This window comes from Leptonychotes weddellii, chromosome 11 (genome assembly GCF_054177405.1).
Source record: "Leptonychotes weddellii isolate Sample4059 chromosome 11, ASM5417740v2, whole genome shotgun sequence".
NCBI lineage: Eukaryota > Metazoa > Chordata > Mammalia > Carnivora > Phocidae > Leptonychotes > Leptonychotes weddellii.
In genome coordinates this window covers 86,324,815-86,342,742 of record NC_138379.1, presented here as the reverse complement: position 1 = coordinate 86,342,742, position 17,928 = coordinate 86,324,815, and the positions used below count along the sequence as shown (strand labels likewise).

At 48.1% G+C, this 17,928-nt stretch overlaps 1 protein-coding gene across 18 annotated transcripts in view; it reads left to right on the top strand.

The window, feature by feature from the left end:
• Positions 1-17,928, top strand: part of NCAM1 (neural cell adhesion molecule 1) — a 298,040-nt gene that overhangs the window by 256,182 nt on the left and 23,930 nt on the right. For 9 of the 18 annotated variants that reach the window (XM_081799462.1, XM_081799463.1, XM_081799466.1 and 6 more), the window contains 4 exons: positions 5-101; positions 421-591; positions 2,281-2,412; positions 3,527-3,541. In XM_081799462.1, coding sequence (XP_081655588.1) covers positions 5-101; positions 421-591; positions 2,281-2,412; positions 3,527-3,541 — 415 coding nt within the window. The remainder of the gene's footprint in view (positions 1-4; positions 102-420; positions 592-2,280; positions 2,413-3,526; positions 3,542-17,928) is intronic. The other 9 variants (XM_081799464.1, XM_081799465.1, XM_081799468.1 and 6 more) reach the window with 1 other exon arrangement.

Below are 17,928 nucleotides of genomic sequence, written 5' to 3'. Positions count from 1 at the left end.
AAAGGTGACCCCAGACTCTGAAAATGATTTCGGAAATTACAACTGTACTGCAGTGAACCGCATTGGACAGGAGTCTTTGGAGTTCATCCTCGTCCAAGCAGGTGAGCACCCCGTATGGCTGCCCTACCCTGACCCTTCCTGTCCTATTCCGTGCCATTTGGTGACATCAGGAAAGTGAAAGAAGAGAGGGCCAGGGTAGCCAAAGACAGAGGGTCAGGAAGCAGGGAGCCTATGGAGATTCGAGGGTGTGGGTACAGGGCATGTTGGGAGAGAATCATAAGGTGAGGTGGACTGGAGGACAGGATATAGGTGACAAGATTCCCAAGAATAAGCGGAAATGAGAGACACGCTTTGTGGCTGAGAGTTACGTCCTGGACCTAACCGGGCTCACCTGGGTCTCCGTATGTGCCCTCCCCACAGACACCCCATCTTCACCATCCATCGACCAGGTGGAGCCATACTCAAGCACAGCCCAGGTGCAGTTTGATGAACCAGAGGCCACCGGTGGGGTGCCCATCCTCAAATACAAGGCTGAGTGGAGAGCAGTGGGCGAGGAAGTGTGGCATTTCAAGTGGTATGATGCCAAAGAAGGTAAGTGGGGGAGAGTCAGCGTTTCCTTTAGAAGGATGGTGTTGGGCAGACGCTCACCCCGGGTCCTGGCACCCTGACAGCCCGTTGGGGTGGTCTGGCACAGCACTCTCACCTGCTGAGGGTGCCACAGGCCAACACCTGCCATCCGCTCATCTTCCTGTGCTGCAGCACAATGCCTGTCCCTCTAGAATGAGGGCAGGTCGCATCTCCTCTAGAATTACTGGCCTTCTGTCCCCTGGTACCTCAGAACCTGCTTCTCGGGACCATGCTAAGATGGATGAGGCCATCTCAACCACGTTCCAAGCAGAAGCCCTGCTTAGGTGCTGAGCACAACCAGAGGAGTCCCATCCAGCCCTGCCCTGCACCTGTGGGTGCCCTGGGCTGTGGGTTCTCTGCCATCACCCCCTCAGTCCTGCTTGGCGTACTCAGGGGCTGTCATGTAATTACGGTATTAACCAAATAACAAATTGCCGGAGAGAAAAGTCTGCTCTTAAATCCATCCTGTGATATAGTTCTAAACTAAAAGTTTAGAAGATAACCCTTGGATGCCTGCAGTTTGAAGATTCTGAGCCCGGACCATTTTGGCCCGAGGATCGAGTATATAACCCTGTCTGACTCTCCATTTGGGGTTTAATCAGGATACATCAGTGAAGCATGCTTTGTTTCTGTAGGAAGTTTTAATCCCGGTCCTGTCTGTAGTAACAGGGGCAGCCACCTCCCGACCCGGTTTACTGAGAATTTGTTTCACCAGAAAGCTTCCATCACTCTTTCAGCTTTTGGGGGTGGGGGCGGGGTGGCCTGGGAGGAATTTCTGTGCCGTCAGGATTGGAGCCAGGAGAAAACAATCTCTTTACCTCCCTAACTTCCCTCTGAAACCTCACACCAACTTACGGCGAGTTGATCCCATGTCACAATCTGTCCAACTGGCTTTTTTTTTTCTTTTTGTCATTGCTACAGCTGGATTTCCTCCCCCCTTTTTTTATATTTTTTTAAATTTAAGTATAATTAACTTTCTAGTTCTATTTTTGTTGTAGCAAAATATATAGAATATGAAATTTCCCATTTTAGCCATTTTTAAGTATACAGTTGAACAGCATTAAGTACATTCACATTATTGTGGAACCATCACCACCATCCATCTCCAGAACTTTCTCGTGATCCAAAACTCAGCGCCCGTTAAACACTAACTCCCCACCGCACCTCCCGCTTGCCGCGGCAACCACCATTCTACTTCCTGTCTCTGGGTAGTTGACTATCCCGACTGCTCCGGAAGAGTGGAATCGTACAGTCATTGTCCTTTTGTGTCTGGCTTATTGCACTTGGCTGATGTCCTCAGGGTTCATCGACATTGTAGCCTATGTCAGAGCTTCGTTCCTTGTTAAGGCTGACTGATTCTCCATTGTATCAGCACCCCATCCTGGGTATCCACCCACCCGCTGATGGAGAGGTGGGTCGTTTGCCCCTTTAGCTGTTGTGAGCAATACTCCAGTGAACCTGGGTGCAGAGGAATCTGTTCCATTTTGTGTTTTCCATGCTTTTGTGTGTATAGCCAGACGTGGAACTGCTGGATCACATGGTAACGCTAGATTTAAGTTTTTGAGGACCCACCGTGTTGCCTTCCACAGCGACTACGCCATTTTACCAATAGGCTTTCCGTCCTCGGTGATCCTTCTTGTCTTCTCACAACAGCCAACATGGAGGGCATCGTCACCATCGTGGGCCTGAAGCCCGAAACTACATACGCCGTGCGACTGGCGGCCCTCAACGGCAAGGGTCTGGGTGAGATCAGCACGGCCTCTGAGTTCAAGACGCAGCCAGTCCGTAAGTACACCCCACACCCACCCTCATCTCCTGGGGGGGACCCCGAGCTGCCCCGTCCTTTGTTCAGATGACAGCTTTTTGTCTTTCAGATTGCTCTGCTCAGGGAGGGCACACCTCCCAGCCCCTTGGCCCTCCGTGATGGCTGATACCCAGCCCTTATACAGTCTTTCCCAAAGAGCTTGGTGACATTGTCGCAGTGGCTGGCCCCGCTTGTTAGCATGGCAGCCAGGGGGAGGAAAACACTGGCGCCTCGTGAAGGGGAGCTGGACAGGGACAACGCAGCAGTGTGTCGTGGAGGGATTTGGCAGATTTTGCTTTTTGATGCAGGTCACAAAGGCCCTAAAGCACCCCGTGACTTGAAGGAAGAGGGAAAAGACAATGATGGTTCGTGTAATTAGTCGTGGGATTTTTGAGGCAGCAGAGATATTATGTTATAGAAGAGAGGAGGCTGCTATGGGATGTCCGCACAGTAGCAAGACCCCAACAGTGCAAAAGGGGAAGGAGGGCTGAGGCCTCCACCTCCTGTTCCCCCTCCCTCCCGCCACGAGCATACCTCAAGGTTTCCCTCCCTTGTGGCCGCTTTCAAGAGAGGCGCTTCTTCCTGATGCACTCGGGATGGCATCTGCTTTCCTCCATCATGCCCTCTTTCCTTACAACAGGCCCGCCCTGCTTTCCCTCCCATCCCACCAATAGCTCTGGGCCAGCCCTGCTCCGGGGACACCCTCCGCAGACCCAGACCACTGCCCTGGGAGGGCCCTGCGCCCACCCAGCTGGAGCAGGTGCAGTAGACGCAGACGCCTTGAGCAGCCACAGGGCTCCCTGGGTCCTCTCTGATTCCTGGGCTTAGCAAGCACGCAGGGCCATCCCTCACTTCCTTCTCTTCGAAACCAGAGGCCTGCAAAGCAACCCCCTACCTCTTCCAGAAACAGAAGGCCCACCTCATCTTCCTCCTACAGGAATTGCTTCTTTCTGGATTTGAAATAACTTGATAATTTGAATTTCCAGCTCCATGTGCTTTTCAGAGCCTATTCATTTCTTTTACATCTTTTTTTTTTCCCTTGGGTCTGTCTCTTGTCTTTTCTTTTCGTCTGTGTTCCATCCATGGGAAATGCAGACAGCTCTCTTCCACGTAAGTGCCTCTTCATACCTCATTATCTGTTTCGATAGTGTTAACATCCGCTAGTCCTAGTTCTTAATTTAGTTCCAGTCCCTTTTTTGTTCCCTAGGCTGAAGTAGATGATACTGTCCGGGCCCTAACCACACTGACCTTAGTCTAGTTGTGCTCTTGTTAATGTCTGTAGGTTTTTACTCCAAGAGGCTAACACGCGTCCTGTTCTAGAGCATGCAATTTTTGTGTCCTTTGAAGCTGTGTTTATCTATTAATTTCTGTGTGTGACGATTACCCCATGGCAATGCTGATGCCCACCCAGCCAAGCACGGTGGGAGTCTGCAGGGGGTCTCCGAGTAACACACGACAGCACCAGCTCACCTTCTGCCCGGATGCCAGAAAATGACCACAGCCTCACCAGGGATTCAGAATCCCTTCCCGGGGAAAAGCAGCTGAAGGGATTTTCACATTTGCTTTTAGGAGATAAAAGAATTGAGCTCATAGCCCCTTCCCTTTTCTGTCTATGGTGGCTGGAGGGCTCTGGGAGGCCTAAGCAGCAGCTGCAATTGTAAAGAATAGCATGAGGTTTGGTTCTGAGTCACAGGTACATCCTACAGGCAGCTGCTGGGCAGTTAAATCCCCACTTCCGGTCAGTTCTGTTCTTCAGCACTAGGTTCTTGCAAAGTGCACGTCCATGTTTGGGAAAGAATGACCGGCCACTGAGTAACTTCACCGTCAAGCATAAGAGAGGGGAGATGCTCCATGGGAAGGACATGTAAGCTATAAATAGCAAATATAAAGAGCAAGGGTCACAGGAACCTGGCCCGCTGCTCTGGGGGGGCCCAAACGGGTCTGACCTGGCCTGCAAGATGCCCCCAAGCATCACTCCCGCCAAGCCCTGCCTCTCGCTTCCTGGGCTGAGCTCAGAATAGTGAAGGGGAGTGTTACCCGGAGAGACTCGGAAGAAAAGGTATTCAGAAAACTGCACACTCTTTCCATAAAAAGCTCCCAGCTCCTGAAAGGCACTCAGGGAAACTTATCTTTTTAAAATTTATTCAGAAATATTGCAGCAACAGCAGAAACTAAGTAGCTCCGTGTAGGCGTTCTGAGATTTTGAGCAAGTGCTAAATCCATGATCTCAGCAGACTTGGTTCCTGAATGAACCGGTTCTGGAAGGAGTCAGGATTGGGGATTGGCGTTGTCAGGTCAAGACTGACAGCTGTCTGCTCTGGGCGGCAGCTCTGCCCTGAGTGAACTCAGAAGGAGCACCTCTGACCCTGAGAACACCTTCCTCCTGGATCCTTAATCTGAGCTTTGGTTTCCATGCTTCTGGATTTTATGGGTAAAGGAATGGTGGCTTAGTTATATGACAGAGAGGAAGGCCAAGATGAGGCTTCCTTTTGAGTTTCTAACCAGGACCTGGGGTCTGAGTACTGAATCAGAGTAACTGGGTCTTCGACTTCAAAGCCCATCTGTGGTTTTCACTCATTGTCAGTTCAGCCCTTACAAAGGTGAGAATTTCTTAAGCAGATGCTATGTTTTAAAACTCAATGTTTAATTTAAAAAAAGAGAGACCTCCGGGACCTTGTTGTTCCCTGCACCAGGATTCCAAGAACCCCTCTGGAAAATGGAGCAGTCAGCTGTCCATTGCTAGTAGGTCATGCGAATGACATGCAAAGTCAGTTTTCTCAATCATCTAATAAAGTTATGGCCTAAAGGATTAAAAAATCAAACTTCTTCTAAATAAGGAAAATTGTGGCAGAGCCTTATCACTGTGTGCCTGTGTCAAGAACTTGAGCAGGTTAAGAGCCAGGGAAATACACAGAACATCATACTCTTACTGAAGTTGGTTATTATGGTCTTTCCTGTACCCTTGTGACCTTCCTAGAGGGGCCGAAGTGAGGGCCTAGCACAGGGGGGTATCTAGACCCATCCTGAAGAAGGATCCAGTTGGGAGGATGACTCCAGCATCTACCACTGCCATGCCAACTCTCACTCACTGCTACTAGGAAGTTAGGGCACGTTTTAGGAAGGACTTCTCTGAGTTCTCACTCCCTGTCCTCAGAAGGCACAAAGGTTGTCTGAAATCAGGTAAATAAAATCAGCCATCCATTTAGCCGAGCCCAAGTTGGTTTTGGTCTCTGACACTGGCTCGTCTCGCCCACTGACCATGCTTTCCCCCCTGTGATGTCGGGGTACAGATTCACAGCCTGATCCCGTGACACTGGAGTTAGGCCCTAGGGGCACCTAGGGGGAGAAGGTACAGGCTTAATAAGCTGTCGTACTGAATAGAGAGTCACTGTTGCCAGACAACCCCTCACCCCCTACCTCCCACCCCCTGCCCCAGTTAGGAGGCAGTAGGTGAGAGCTGGTGCATCTTGCATTAGTTTATCACTTGAAGTTCCTTGAGATGTGCCAGTAAGGGGGTTGCTTTCTTGGTTCCTTAATAGACTTAGCCACATGCAGAGGCATGACCATGTCAAAGCAGGGACAAGCAGGTGAAACTAGCCAAAGCCACAAATATCCCCAAGAGTCCTGCTTCTGAGCTGCCGTATCAGAAAGCCTGGCTCACCTGTTTGAAGATTCCTTTGTGTGCAGCTCATAAATGTGTGTGAAGGTAACGAGGAAGCGGTGACTCCAAACAAATAAATAGAACTCCAGCCTGGAAAAAATGTCCCTGTTCATGTATTTTTAGGCCACATGTCTGCGTGTTGTCATGAAGCTTTTAGGTGGAAAGCTCACAAGCTCTGTTTGCCTTGGGAGGGGCTGCTTCCCTATCAGAGCTGCTGAGGCCCTAAAGACATGATGTGACAGTTGATTATGCATCCTTTCCTCCATGATTGAGCCACGTACCTTCAGAATTTCATTGCCTGAATGTCACCTCTTTATTTGCTTCTGAACCATGAAGCAAAATAGACAATTTCTTTCAGGGGATAAAGATCATGAAGGAGTGTCTACTTTTCCAAAGAGGCATCTTGAGGTTTTTGTCTTCACATCATGCCCCCTTGATGGCACGTTGCAAGTGTAATATATTATGTTTCTAATATATCTAACATAATTCTAATATATTGTGTTTAAAACACATAAAACTCTGTCCCTTTGCCAGAATAATATGGGCAGTGATGCAAACAACTCAAGCCAAAAAAGTACAAGAGAAAGAGATACACTTTCCCCTGAATTAACCAGACCATCAAGTCATGATGAGCTCACAGTGAGTTCAGTGGGCACTTTGCTCTGATTCCAGTGACACTCTACTCATGTGCTTTAATGAGATGCTTGATGCTTCATCTGGAAGAGAAAAGGAAGACCAAACTATGAGTATGCCAAACAATGTTGGAGATACGGTGATGTTCTTCCAGATTTTCATCTCGCTCTCAACAAGACTTTGTTTTGTGATTATTGATGGGACAACCTCTGAATATTTGCCAGTGAAAAACTAAAGATCTATTCAGTGTCCGGAATGTCTCAGATGCACCACTTCTAATGGTCCTCCAAGCAGAAAGTTGGGTTAGTGTTACTTTATTCAGTCCCAGTCTCTTCAGCATTCCCTTCCTCCAAGAGAGCATGAGACTAACACTCAGTGTTATTTGCATTGGTCTCCGCGCTCACGGCAGCCTCCGGAGAATCACCTTCTATAGGGTTTTGAAGGGCAGCCATGGTTATAGTATGATCTAGATGCCCAGCAATCCTGGATCTCACCCAGCAGTAAACGTCAAGTGGGAGAGTCATTTCTGTTTCTTTGGGACATTGAGATTAGAGAGTGAGGCATACAGGCTTTGCTCTAAGTATGTGCCCTGAGTGCAGACATAAGCCTGTCCAGAAGCACATACAGAGATCTATCACATGAAGAGCCAAAGCCTCCTTTTTCCCCACGTTCACCTCAACCTGGGGTCCAGGTTCCCTTTTCTCCTGACATCTGATCCTGTGAAGGCAGCTGGTCCTGCTGAATGGGCTCTTTGTTTCAGGCAGGGTTGGAGGTCTCTGTAGCTGCTCCTGGCCCAGTCCCTGACCTGAATGCGAGCCTTGGCAGGCACACGGGCTCCCGGTTTGAAGTCAGAGAGCCCAGCTCTCTGCTGGTCCGCGGGCCGCCTGCCCTCACGCACGGCATCTTCCTCCTCACTGTAACCAGCTTCAGCTTCGTCTGCTGACACCTCCGGGTCGGCTCTTCTATTTTTTCATTCAGTGTCTGTGTGCCTCAATGAGCTTTTTTCCCTCTTTTTTTTTTCACTTTCATTTTTCTTTCCTCAGTGGCTCCTGCTAGCTCTTCCACCCCTGTTCCATTGTCTCCTCCAGATAGTGAGTATCATTTTCTTCATCCATCTCTCTGCAGGTTGCTTTCCACCAGCCACAGTGGGTCTGCGTAATGTTATCTCCTTCACCAGGTGATAATTCAACTCTGTTGGCAGAAAGCAGCGCCGGGTTTTAGAGAAGCAAATGAGAAGAGAGATAGGCGCAGAGCCTCCCAGATTCATGGGAGGCAGCACTCCCCCCAGAGAGCAGGCAAGTGACAGGCATGGCTCTGGACAGAAAACCCTGCAGTCAGGCATCCCAAGGCTGGCGTGGCCCAGCCCTGTCCCCAGGATTCTTCGTGGGCTGGACCCGAGCTGACATTTGGAGAAACCAAAAGAATTTGCCAAGAAAAATATCTATTCTGCAGGGTCATAAGAAGTGGTTTGGGGTGTCGTGTTTTCACCCTTCATTTTAATTGGCACAGTTGGATTCAGACATTGAAATTAGATAGTGAGGCCTGTAGCTCTTGCTTTCTCCATAAACGTATACTTGTCTCGTAAATATTTGCGGGAAAATAAACAGTGTCTGCTTGCAGATGTGCCCAGCGGTAGGCGCTTCGGCAAGTTATTTAACCCTTCGCAGGTGAGCCTTGTCTTTCTCTTCCATGAAGGAGGATGAGTAATCGCCCTCTTCCCCCCCACCCAGCCCCCTAAAAAGCTTAGCAAGCTGTGTCTGCCCACCCCGAAGGAGGACCGCTCAGCCTGGCAGTGATGTCGCGTGGTCGGTCTCCGGCCTCTTTATTCCTGACTGAGCCTCTCTCATTTACGGTCTTACTTCACTTGGCTGCCTTGCGCTTCTGTTCCCCTGGGGACTCAGGAGGGAGCACTATGCCTGCAACTCTGGGGTTTTGAACCCAGCTCTTGGGGGGCAGGGAGAGCAAAGGGAGACGGCAGCTGCGTGAGGCCTGAGGTGTCAGGCCAGCAGGTGCTCAGGGGGCCGGCAGGGTGGCGCCGCCCGCTGGGCTCAGGAGCTGCTGGGCTCTGTGCTCTGCGCATAGCCTCCAGAGAGGACCCCAGCCCTGGGCTCAGAAGCCCCCTATCCTATCGCTCTCTCTGGCTCAGCAACAGGCCCAGCACCCCAGGTGGTACTTTCCAGGCCGTGGCTGTGTCAGCGGGCATTGAGGCTTGGGAACCAGAGACAGCCTTGGGTTCGAATCCCATGTCTGCTCCTTCAGTGCCTAGCTCCGTGGCCTTGAACGAGCCCCTCCACCTCCTGAGCCACAGAGTCCTTATCTCTCTGATGAGGGATAGAGTCTACCTCTCTTGTAGGTATCTGTGAAAATGAAAGACTAAGTATGAAAAACACAAAACACAGTGCCCAGCACGTAGTAGCCAGAATTTGTGGTAAGAGTAAACGAGGGTTATGTCATTTTTTTTTTTTTTTTTTTTTTTAAAGATTTTATTTATTTGACAGAGAGAGACACAGCGAGAGAGGGAACACAAGCAGGGGGAGTGGGAGAGGGAGAAGCAGGCTCCCCGCAGAGCGGGGAGCCCGATGCGGGACTCGATCCCAGGACCCCGGGACCATGACCTGAGCCGAAGGCAGTCGCTCAACCAACTGAGCCACCCAGGCGCCCGGGTTATGTCATTTCTTGCCAAATGAGAGTAACTTGTCAGCAAAATCTCTGATAATTTCCTTAAAATATCCATATTTCTGTTGATAAATCAGGGGAAAAGGCGGTGAGAGAATATCCCCTTCACCAACTCTTTCTTTTCTTTATATCTATATATATCTGTATCCATATAGATACATCTACGTATGCACACGGACACACTCCTGTATAAACACGTTCATGTATTTACTTACGAATATATTTTATATCTCCATTCTCTCCTTCACCTTCCTGTGCCCTGTCTGCCCGTCATGTTTCCATAGCAACCTGGCCTCTTCCTGCCCTCACAACCACAGACCCGGCTAGTGAGTACAGAGTTATGGCGGCTCTTGGCCAGATTGCTGCTTGTTGCAGAGCTGGCTTCTGGGTCACGGTGCTGCCCGTCATTGTCCCTTGTGTTAAAAGTAACAGTTGTGAATGCATGGAGGCTCTTCTCCTGGTGTGGTTTCCTAAGCATGCTGTCTGCGTGGCCAAGAGAACAGACCCAGCACCACCAAAAGGGCTGGGATGATTATCTGAAGAATACTCTGCATGAAGAGAGTTTTCCAAATTTCCCTTCGTGTGAAAAAAACAGAATAGGATTAGAGGAACACTAAGGGAACAAAAGAACAGCATCTCCTCCGAGCTTTGTTGTCCCTCCCCTCTGAAGCGTGTGCACGCACACACGCACACACACACACACACAAGTAGCCAAGACTGAGAACAAGGGAAGGAAGAGAGAGAATGCTGCTTGGGGAGAGGTGGAGGGTGCAGCAGAGAGGGAAGCCGCCGCTCGTTTCTGACAGCTTGCCCTGCTTTGTGGGGCCTCGCAGCAGGGCCCAGGGGGCATGAGGAGTACACAGAGCACCCCCGGAAAGGAGAGGCCTCCTCGCAGTCCTCCTCCTCAGTGCTAGGAAAATGGCAGCCCCAGAAAGCGTAGCCGGGCCTGCTCAAGTCTGTGTGCTGAGAGTCCAGATCAGAGTGCTGGAATCCATCTGCAGAGGGTAGAGTCAGGACCAGACTTGTGGAAAGCATTACACTTCATCACAACAGTGACCTGTTCCAAGCTAGCCTTTATAACGCTCTAATGAGGGGGGCTTGTGGGTTAGGCCTGAAGTCCCAAGTCAACTAGGAGCCCCCAAGCACAGGCACGTGTGTGTGTGTTTACAGTGGTGTCCACAGCCTTGGGGGGGGTTAGGTTTTATAATATTTCTGAGTGCACAGAAAACAATGACCTGTGTCCACGGAGCAGTGGTCGGTGGGAGAAGGCAGAAAGCAGGTGTGTGGAATCCAGCTCCTACTCCCCTCCCTGGGCCGAGGTTTCTGATACATAATTGAACAGAGAAGAAAAGAGTTTCCTGGTTCTGCGTGCTGCATGAAATGGTTCTTTTTTCTACTACAGAACATAGCTGAGGGTCTGCTTTCTTGGGGTTCTCTGCGTGTGTGTGTGCTGCAGTGAATTTTAATTCCTGATGCTTTTGAGGTTTCACTTTGTCAGCAGAGCAGAGCGGGTGACAATGAACTGTGCTCGCATGGGTTTCACTCAGAGGATGGGTTTGTGGTTTTGGTTTTTTGTGTTTGGTTTTTTTTTTGTTTGGTTGGTTTGGTTTGGTTTTGCATTTGGGAAAGGAATGCAATTAACCCATTTTTCTTCAAACAGCCATGCTCCTGTGCCTTCCAGCTTGGGGTGGTGTGTGTGCGAGGCATAGTTGGAGAAGGCTACGTAATGCATTTGCACAGCTCAGGTCATATTAATATGTCTCATGGTAGACTGGTCTTCCCTGGAATCTAGAATCCAGAGTTTTCCTCAAGGAAGAATTGGGTGTTCCTTCCTGACATACGTTTAATTTTTAAATATCAGACATTTCTGTCCACGGATAAGATGCCCGGTAGTGACATCAAAAGAGAAGAAAGTTTGTCTTTTTTTTTGCACCCATTTGACTACTGACCCAAATTATAGGTCCCAGTGGATCCTGGGATATAAGGAAAGACGGTCACAATTGGGCAGCAGCCTGTATTTAGCATGAGCATAATCGTATACAATAAGGCAAAAGGTAGCGTGTGTGAATGCGGTGGAACAGCAGAGTAGCTAGAAGTGCAGAAAAATCCATCAATCATCAGCCAGTCAATAGGATTGAAAACGAATAACGTCTCCTGTTTTTGCTTGTGTGTGTGTGTGTGTGTGTGTGTGTGTGTGTGTGTTGATCCATTTTTAATCATGAATTCATGAATGAATGAAGGTACCCTAGATAAGATCAAAAGAGAAACCGATCAGTTGTGTATCATCCCTGCAGGGCACCATTGGTTGGAACATGTCAGAGCCTGTGCAGTGGGACATGGGACGGACAGGTTCTATCAGCTCGCAGGGGCAAGGGATGTGTAGCTGGGCTAAAGCATTTCTCCTGCATTATTTTTAAACAGTGGTGTGCTTTGGGCAGAAAGGTACCTCCACCTCCTCTCTTTGCCCTTCTTCTCTTAGTTTCAACCAGCAATAGCCTGAACTTTCCCTGGTCCGTGCAAGTTAAGGCGGGAAACCCAAAATGCCTTTTGACAGGCAAGTCATTCAGTAACAGATTAGACCACAAAGACAACATAGGACAAAAAGGAATGTAGATAAAGCCAAATAAGAAAACTATTTGCCTTTAATTGTCAAGGTCAAATCCATATCTTATCAGTACAGCCACAAGTTTAGAGAGGTAGGTATCCACAAATGTCCAAGCACTTGTTCAATGTCAACGTCTTAGCTCAGGGGGCCAGGGGTTCAGTTTCGTTCTTCAGTGTTGACAGAGCCATTGTTTCGACCACCAGAAGGAAACCTGTTCCCTTCTGCACTGGCCTCCGCCTTTGTAGGTTGTCTCAATTTTGGTATCTCACTGGGGGCTCCGGGATAATGTGGGTAGATGGACAGGGAAGTGAGAAAGGACCGCCAGGACTGCCTTCTCTGGTCTGCATCCCGCAAACCTTACTCAGCCCGTTCCCCGTCTCCTTATGCACCACAGGAAACAGGAAATGGCTTTTCTCAATGTAATGTAATATTTTGTTCCTACAGGGCACACAGTCTTAGGACTTTTCCTGCATGACCCATGTTCTCTCTCATTGCCCTTGTTTCCCGAGGATGCCGAGACATTTTTGGAATCTGTGAATAATAACTTGCTTTTTTTCTTTTCCTTCAACAGTCTCCTGGATTGACTTTGACATCCGGGTCCTGACAGAAACACCTCCCTATATTTCCAAACAAGTGTACATGCTCCTTGATGTATTAATATGCAGTGTTGCAGCTGTATCTAATGCTTATTGGTGTCGTTAACCAAATGCTCTTTATGATTTATTATCCTTCTATTTCCGGGCAGTTTGACTGTCCTCCCAATGTTTCCTATATATGCTGCTAATTTAATTTGATTTCTCCTTTTATTTAGTCTGTGATTTTGTTGTTGATTTTTTCTCCCTGCCCATTGTTTACATCAGTTTTTAATTTTTTTGTATTTTCCATGTGACCTCCTCCACTTTCCTTTCAACCAATCATGTGCGTGCGTATCATGTGACTTTGTCATGTGGCTTGCATGGTGCTGATGATGTCGTCCACGCTGGTGAACAGAAGGTAAAACTCTTTGTTCTGATTAGGGAAATAAACCTGGGACCACAGCCTGGCACCTAGGGCCCACTCATTCTTCCTGTCTTAGATTTCCCAAGTGAAGCCATTTGAGAGATTTCCTCTTGTTCTCAGTTCACCTCTAGAATTCATCATTCTTTGCGGCCTTGACATGACGATTTGATACCATGAGAGCCTTTGGTTCAACATTTCGCTTCGAGAAACGCGGCCCTGCAAACTGCCGTCTGTAGTAAAACCACATTTGCCACGGTGCAGTTTGCAAACTTGAATTTTTACCAGATAGTTCGTAAAAATTATTTCCCAGAAAACAGTTTTGCAAATTACCTTTGCGACATTGTTGTTTAACTTTATCCAGTAGTCCTGAAAACCACAGTTGCTCTAAAATGAGTCATGTCTGTGAAAATGTGAAATGTATCTGTTTGCAACACTGAAACGCTTCGGAGAGAAATATATCAATTGCTGTGGTTCTATTTGCTCAAAACCAATGAGAGTGCTTCATAAAATTCATGCAAATTGAGGACTTACTGAAACAAGAGATTTAAGAATTTGGAATTAAAGCAGTTTGGATTGTTGACATGTCACTGTTTAAGAGTGACCCTCCCCCTGGGCAGGAGGGGGGAGGCAGGAAATCAAAGCAGAAGTTAGCAGTTACCATGACTGGAGATCCCTTTGTAATCAAGAAGCACATGATTGACCCTTACAGCAAAGGAAATAAAATTATAGCCTAATTAAGCGCAGAGTGGTGACAAAATAATTAGTTAATACTGTGACTGTCACAACCTTGGCAAAACATTTCTCGCTTACCATAAAGAGAAAAGGAAGCTCTGCTCACAGCTTTCCCACTGTAAAATCAAACACCTATTCAAAACCTGCCCTGGGAGTCATCTGCATTCTGTTCTCTTCTAACTGAAGACTGTTACGTCAGATCACAACCTGAGACACAGACCGGCTGCATTGATCACAAAAGCCAGACTAACATGAATAACCACCCAGTGTGCCCGTGCATGCGAGGGGTCCCCGTTTGGCCTCACTTCTCTGAGGAACTGACTGGGCGACATCCACATGGACAAAACCATCCACAGCTGTCTCGCATGCATGTTCTCTGTTCCTGGTCTGTCTTTTTGTTTCGTGCACCCCACACGTGTGAGCCTTGTGGATGCTACCCTCTCACTTCGCCCTGCACACTGACCATCTCCAAGGACGTCAGCTTTCTTGGCGTGGCCACTGTGCTCCTATTGAGTCCTATTTACAGCCAGAGTCCTGGACAAGGTCTGGGGTCAGAGCCATCTGCCATTTCCAAAAAAATGTTTGGTGTTTACACTGTATGAAAAGAAGTCGGGGTGTGCCCAAAGCAGGGGAGTATCAGATGTGCTAAGAACTTTGTTCTGCCTTTAAAAGGCAACCTAATCTGTGCATCTTAGGGCAGACAATTTTGGGAGCCTAAGGTTTTCTAAACTCCCAAGTCTCACCCAAAATACTGTGGTTGCATTATTCCCCCAAGGGGGGACCGCGTTCTTTTGAGGTGATGGCTCCGAGGCTAATGTACTAGGGAAAAACCTGGATCTTCCCCCCTGAGATCTGAAGTTTGAGCAGATGTGGAGTTGAAACCCGTTAGTTTCTTTCTTAAAAACAAGTTTGGTCATTTCTGTGTCTTGCTGTAATTCAGGAATGAAGCAAAGCACCCCACGAACAAAGGTTGAAACTGATCCATACCTCTGAAGAGCGATCTCTTCCAGACATTTTAAGCAAAGCAAGAAATGTTTGAAGATGTTTCCTGCAGTTGCCCTAGAAACACACCTTAGCAATGGCCTTGGGTATTGGTAAAAATGTGGCCAGTGCTAAAAAAAAAAAAATCACTAAAGCGCCTGTGGAATTCGAAAGCATGATTACGCCCTCACCAAACCACATTTCCCTACTGTGACAGACGCTCTTTGGCCCTTTGCAAAGGGACGAGCAGAGGACTCCTTATTCAAATGAACAGCAAGCAGCAGGAAATGGCCTTTAATAATAAAATTTAAGGGAATGGAGCGGTCGAGCAAATAAAATTTATGGGGGAGAGAAGTAAAGCTTAGTTAAGAACATGATTGCCTCCTTTCTCTGGACATGAGTAAGGCTTTAAGGTGAGTGGGGCCTAACTGAGGAAGGTTTAGATGAGCAGGGACTCTCTCCCAGGAGTGGGCTTGCTGTGCCGAGCTAAGATGCTCCCATGCCGAAGTCTATTCTTAATATCCTGGCACCTGGTCACGGCCCGGCTTCTTCCTCCAGTGACTCCATCAGCCGTGAGGACTCTGTGTAAATGGGCCTCCTCACCCTCCCCGCTCCCAGCATGTGTGCGATGACAAGCCCCCTGTGCCCCTCTGTCAGTGTGCAGCATGTCCGAGCACGGATCCCCCCCGCCCCCCACCCATTCATAATGATCTCCTTTTCTTTAGCTACTGACACTGCCTCTCCTACTAGGACATGCTGATTCTGATGAACTAAACTCCTTAACACCCACTCTTCCTTCTTAGATTGAAAACATCACTAACCACCCCTTCCACTCCCTCCTTTATTTTTTTTACAGCTGTGTGTCTGGATTGCCACGGGTCTCTGGCAGGTCGACACAGACTTGTCACCAGGGGTTCTGCTCTAATTGCCTTTATTCCAAAGGATTCCCTGCACTGGTGGTAGAGAGCTAGTGTGAAGGGTCTGCAGAGGGAGGCAGTGATGCGTATCGGCCTGAATCCTGGGTGCAGAGGCCGGGGGCTCTCGAAAGGGTACAGTTCCCTAGGGCTTAGCAGTGTGAGGGCCGAAACCTCTCAGGAGCCTCGTTCTTCTTTATGAGCAATCTGACGTCCGTGAAGTAGTATTGAAGATGTGCACAAACCCCCTTGCAGCCTCGGAGACAGGAGCCAAGTGAATTGTTGGAGGTTGTTTCGGTCCTAACTTCCTCAGCCTGGATCAGTCCCATAACCACAAGCCACACCTTCGTGGTCATATTTTCTTTTTAGGATGATGAAACAAAGATAATTGATCAATTAAGCTGTTGGTGTTTTCATGACACCCACGAGAAGGGACTTGGTATCTCTGTGGTTCAGTCTGTCAAAGTTCATTTGTTGCTGTTTCATTCATGCCCCATGCTGCCATCGGCCTCCCCACCCGCCCCCCAGCTCACACACTCACATTCGTAATCCCCGAGGAACCCGATTCAAAAAGGACATGTAGGCCAGATGCCCCCATGACCGTGGCCTCAGAGCGAAACATCCGTTCTGTAAGAGCCATGTCCACCTGTCGTGTCCCCCAGCGTTCCCTGGAGCCCATGACCAGGATAGCAAAGAGTCAGGTCAGGCTAGCACAAGCAAATTCTTAACAACGAAGAGGAAAGAGCTCAGGAGAAAAGGAACACTTGACTCCCAAGGCCTGCTTTGGGGGACCAAGGGTTAGGACAAATTGAAACCCATCCAGGCACTGTCGGCCACTCGCTGGGACTGTCAGAAAGCCCCCTCAGCACCCCTAGAATAGCCAGGTAGGCCATCAGAGGGGGCATCACAGGGAGTTGGGGGGTCCAAGGTACATTGGATTCATCTGTTCAGCAAAGAGCTTGTCCTTCTCAGAAAGGACAATTAGCAGGCTAATAACTGCACATCCTGATTGCCTTAGGTAATTTGCCCATCCGCTAAGGACCAAACTTCTAACCTCTTGTAATTTCCAACGTTCCTGAGTTGGAAAGATCTAATGGGCTTCATATTTGAACAGCCAAATCATACATTTTGGGCTCTTCTAAACAAGTAACAAAAAGGCGTATGTACATTTCAAGTTCTTTTCAAATGGCTTGCAAGAAGTAATTCAGGGAAGGGAACAGGAGTTAGGATACACAAAAGTAACAGTATTTGTCATGCCAGACAATCCCATTTGATAGAAAAAGGGAGAGAGTCTAATGCAAGCCCTACATCCATTACTGGTTTGTACTCAGATGCCCAAAACTCTGTGCAGACCCCTGTGGGCGGGGACAGCAAAGTGGATGAGGAAGGAGTGTGGGTCAGGCCTCCCTCAGCACTTGAGTCAGAAGATAGAATAATTTTGGTAATTGGGCATTTTTGAGTTAAGTAGAATATTGTTTTCCTTCTAAAATTTACAAATGCTGTCCAAACGCCCTGGGCTTGCTATAGTTTTCATTGTGGAATTCAGATATCCAGCAGTAAGCTTTCTGACCCCAGAGCTTGTGCTGAAGAAGGAAAGGACATGAAGCCGACTCCAATTTTAGGGCACAATAGCATGAAAATTACAAAGAACCTACAATCCTCAAGGCCAGAAATACACATTTCAATAACAATTTCTAAGGGGAATTTATAGGACCTGTCTGTAACATTTCTGACTATGTGGTCTCTATGGTACCTTCTTATTTTCTTACACACATGATTTACGTTCTTCTAGCAAATACCAGAGCTGCCTAATATTTTATATTTGTTATCGGCAAGGTTTATTTTTAAGGTGATGTTGGGTTTTTTTTAGTCTTTACATAAAATATCTGGGGGGGGGGGAATTTGACTCATGGCTGAAGCTAAATTCAGAAGGTGTAATTAACCCCAGGGGTATTCTTGGAGCAACCTGCCGATTGCTGCTGAATTTTAAACCAACATTTACAAATAATTACAATATTGGTTTTGCTGAAATTACCTATAATGATTTCAATCAGAGCAGCCATTTCAGAAGAGAGTGCACATTGGGACCCTCTAAATAATTTCCTCTCCTAATGTGTTCAGTAAAGCAGTGAGCCTCCCGAATGCCAAGGCCCCCTTTCTCCAGCATCGGCCCCTCCCTGGTCAGGCGTGGCTGGAGCCGCCTGCTTGCCGAGAGCTCAAGAAGCAGTTTCTTTAGCCTATTCGTAATCTTTAGAAAAACTGACAAACGGTGAACATTTGAAGATGGCTAAGACAA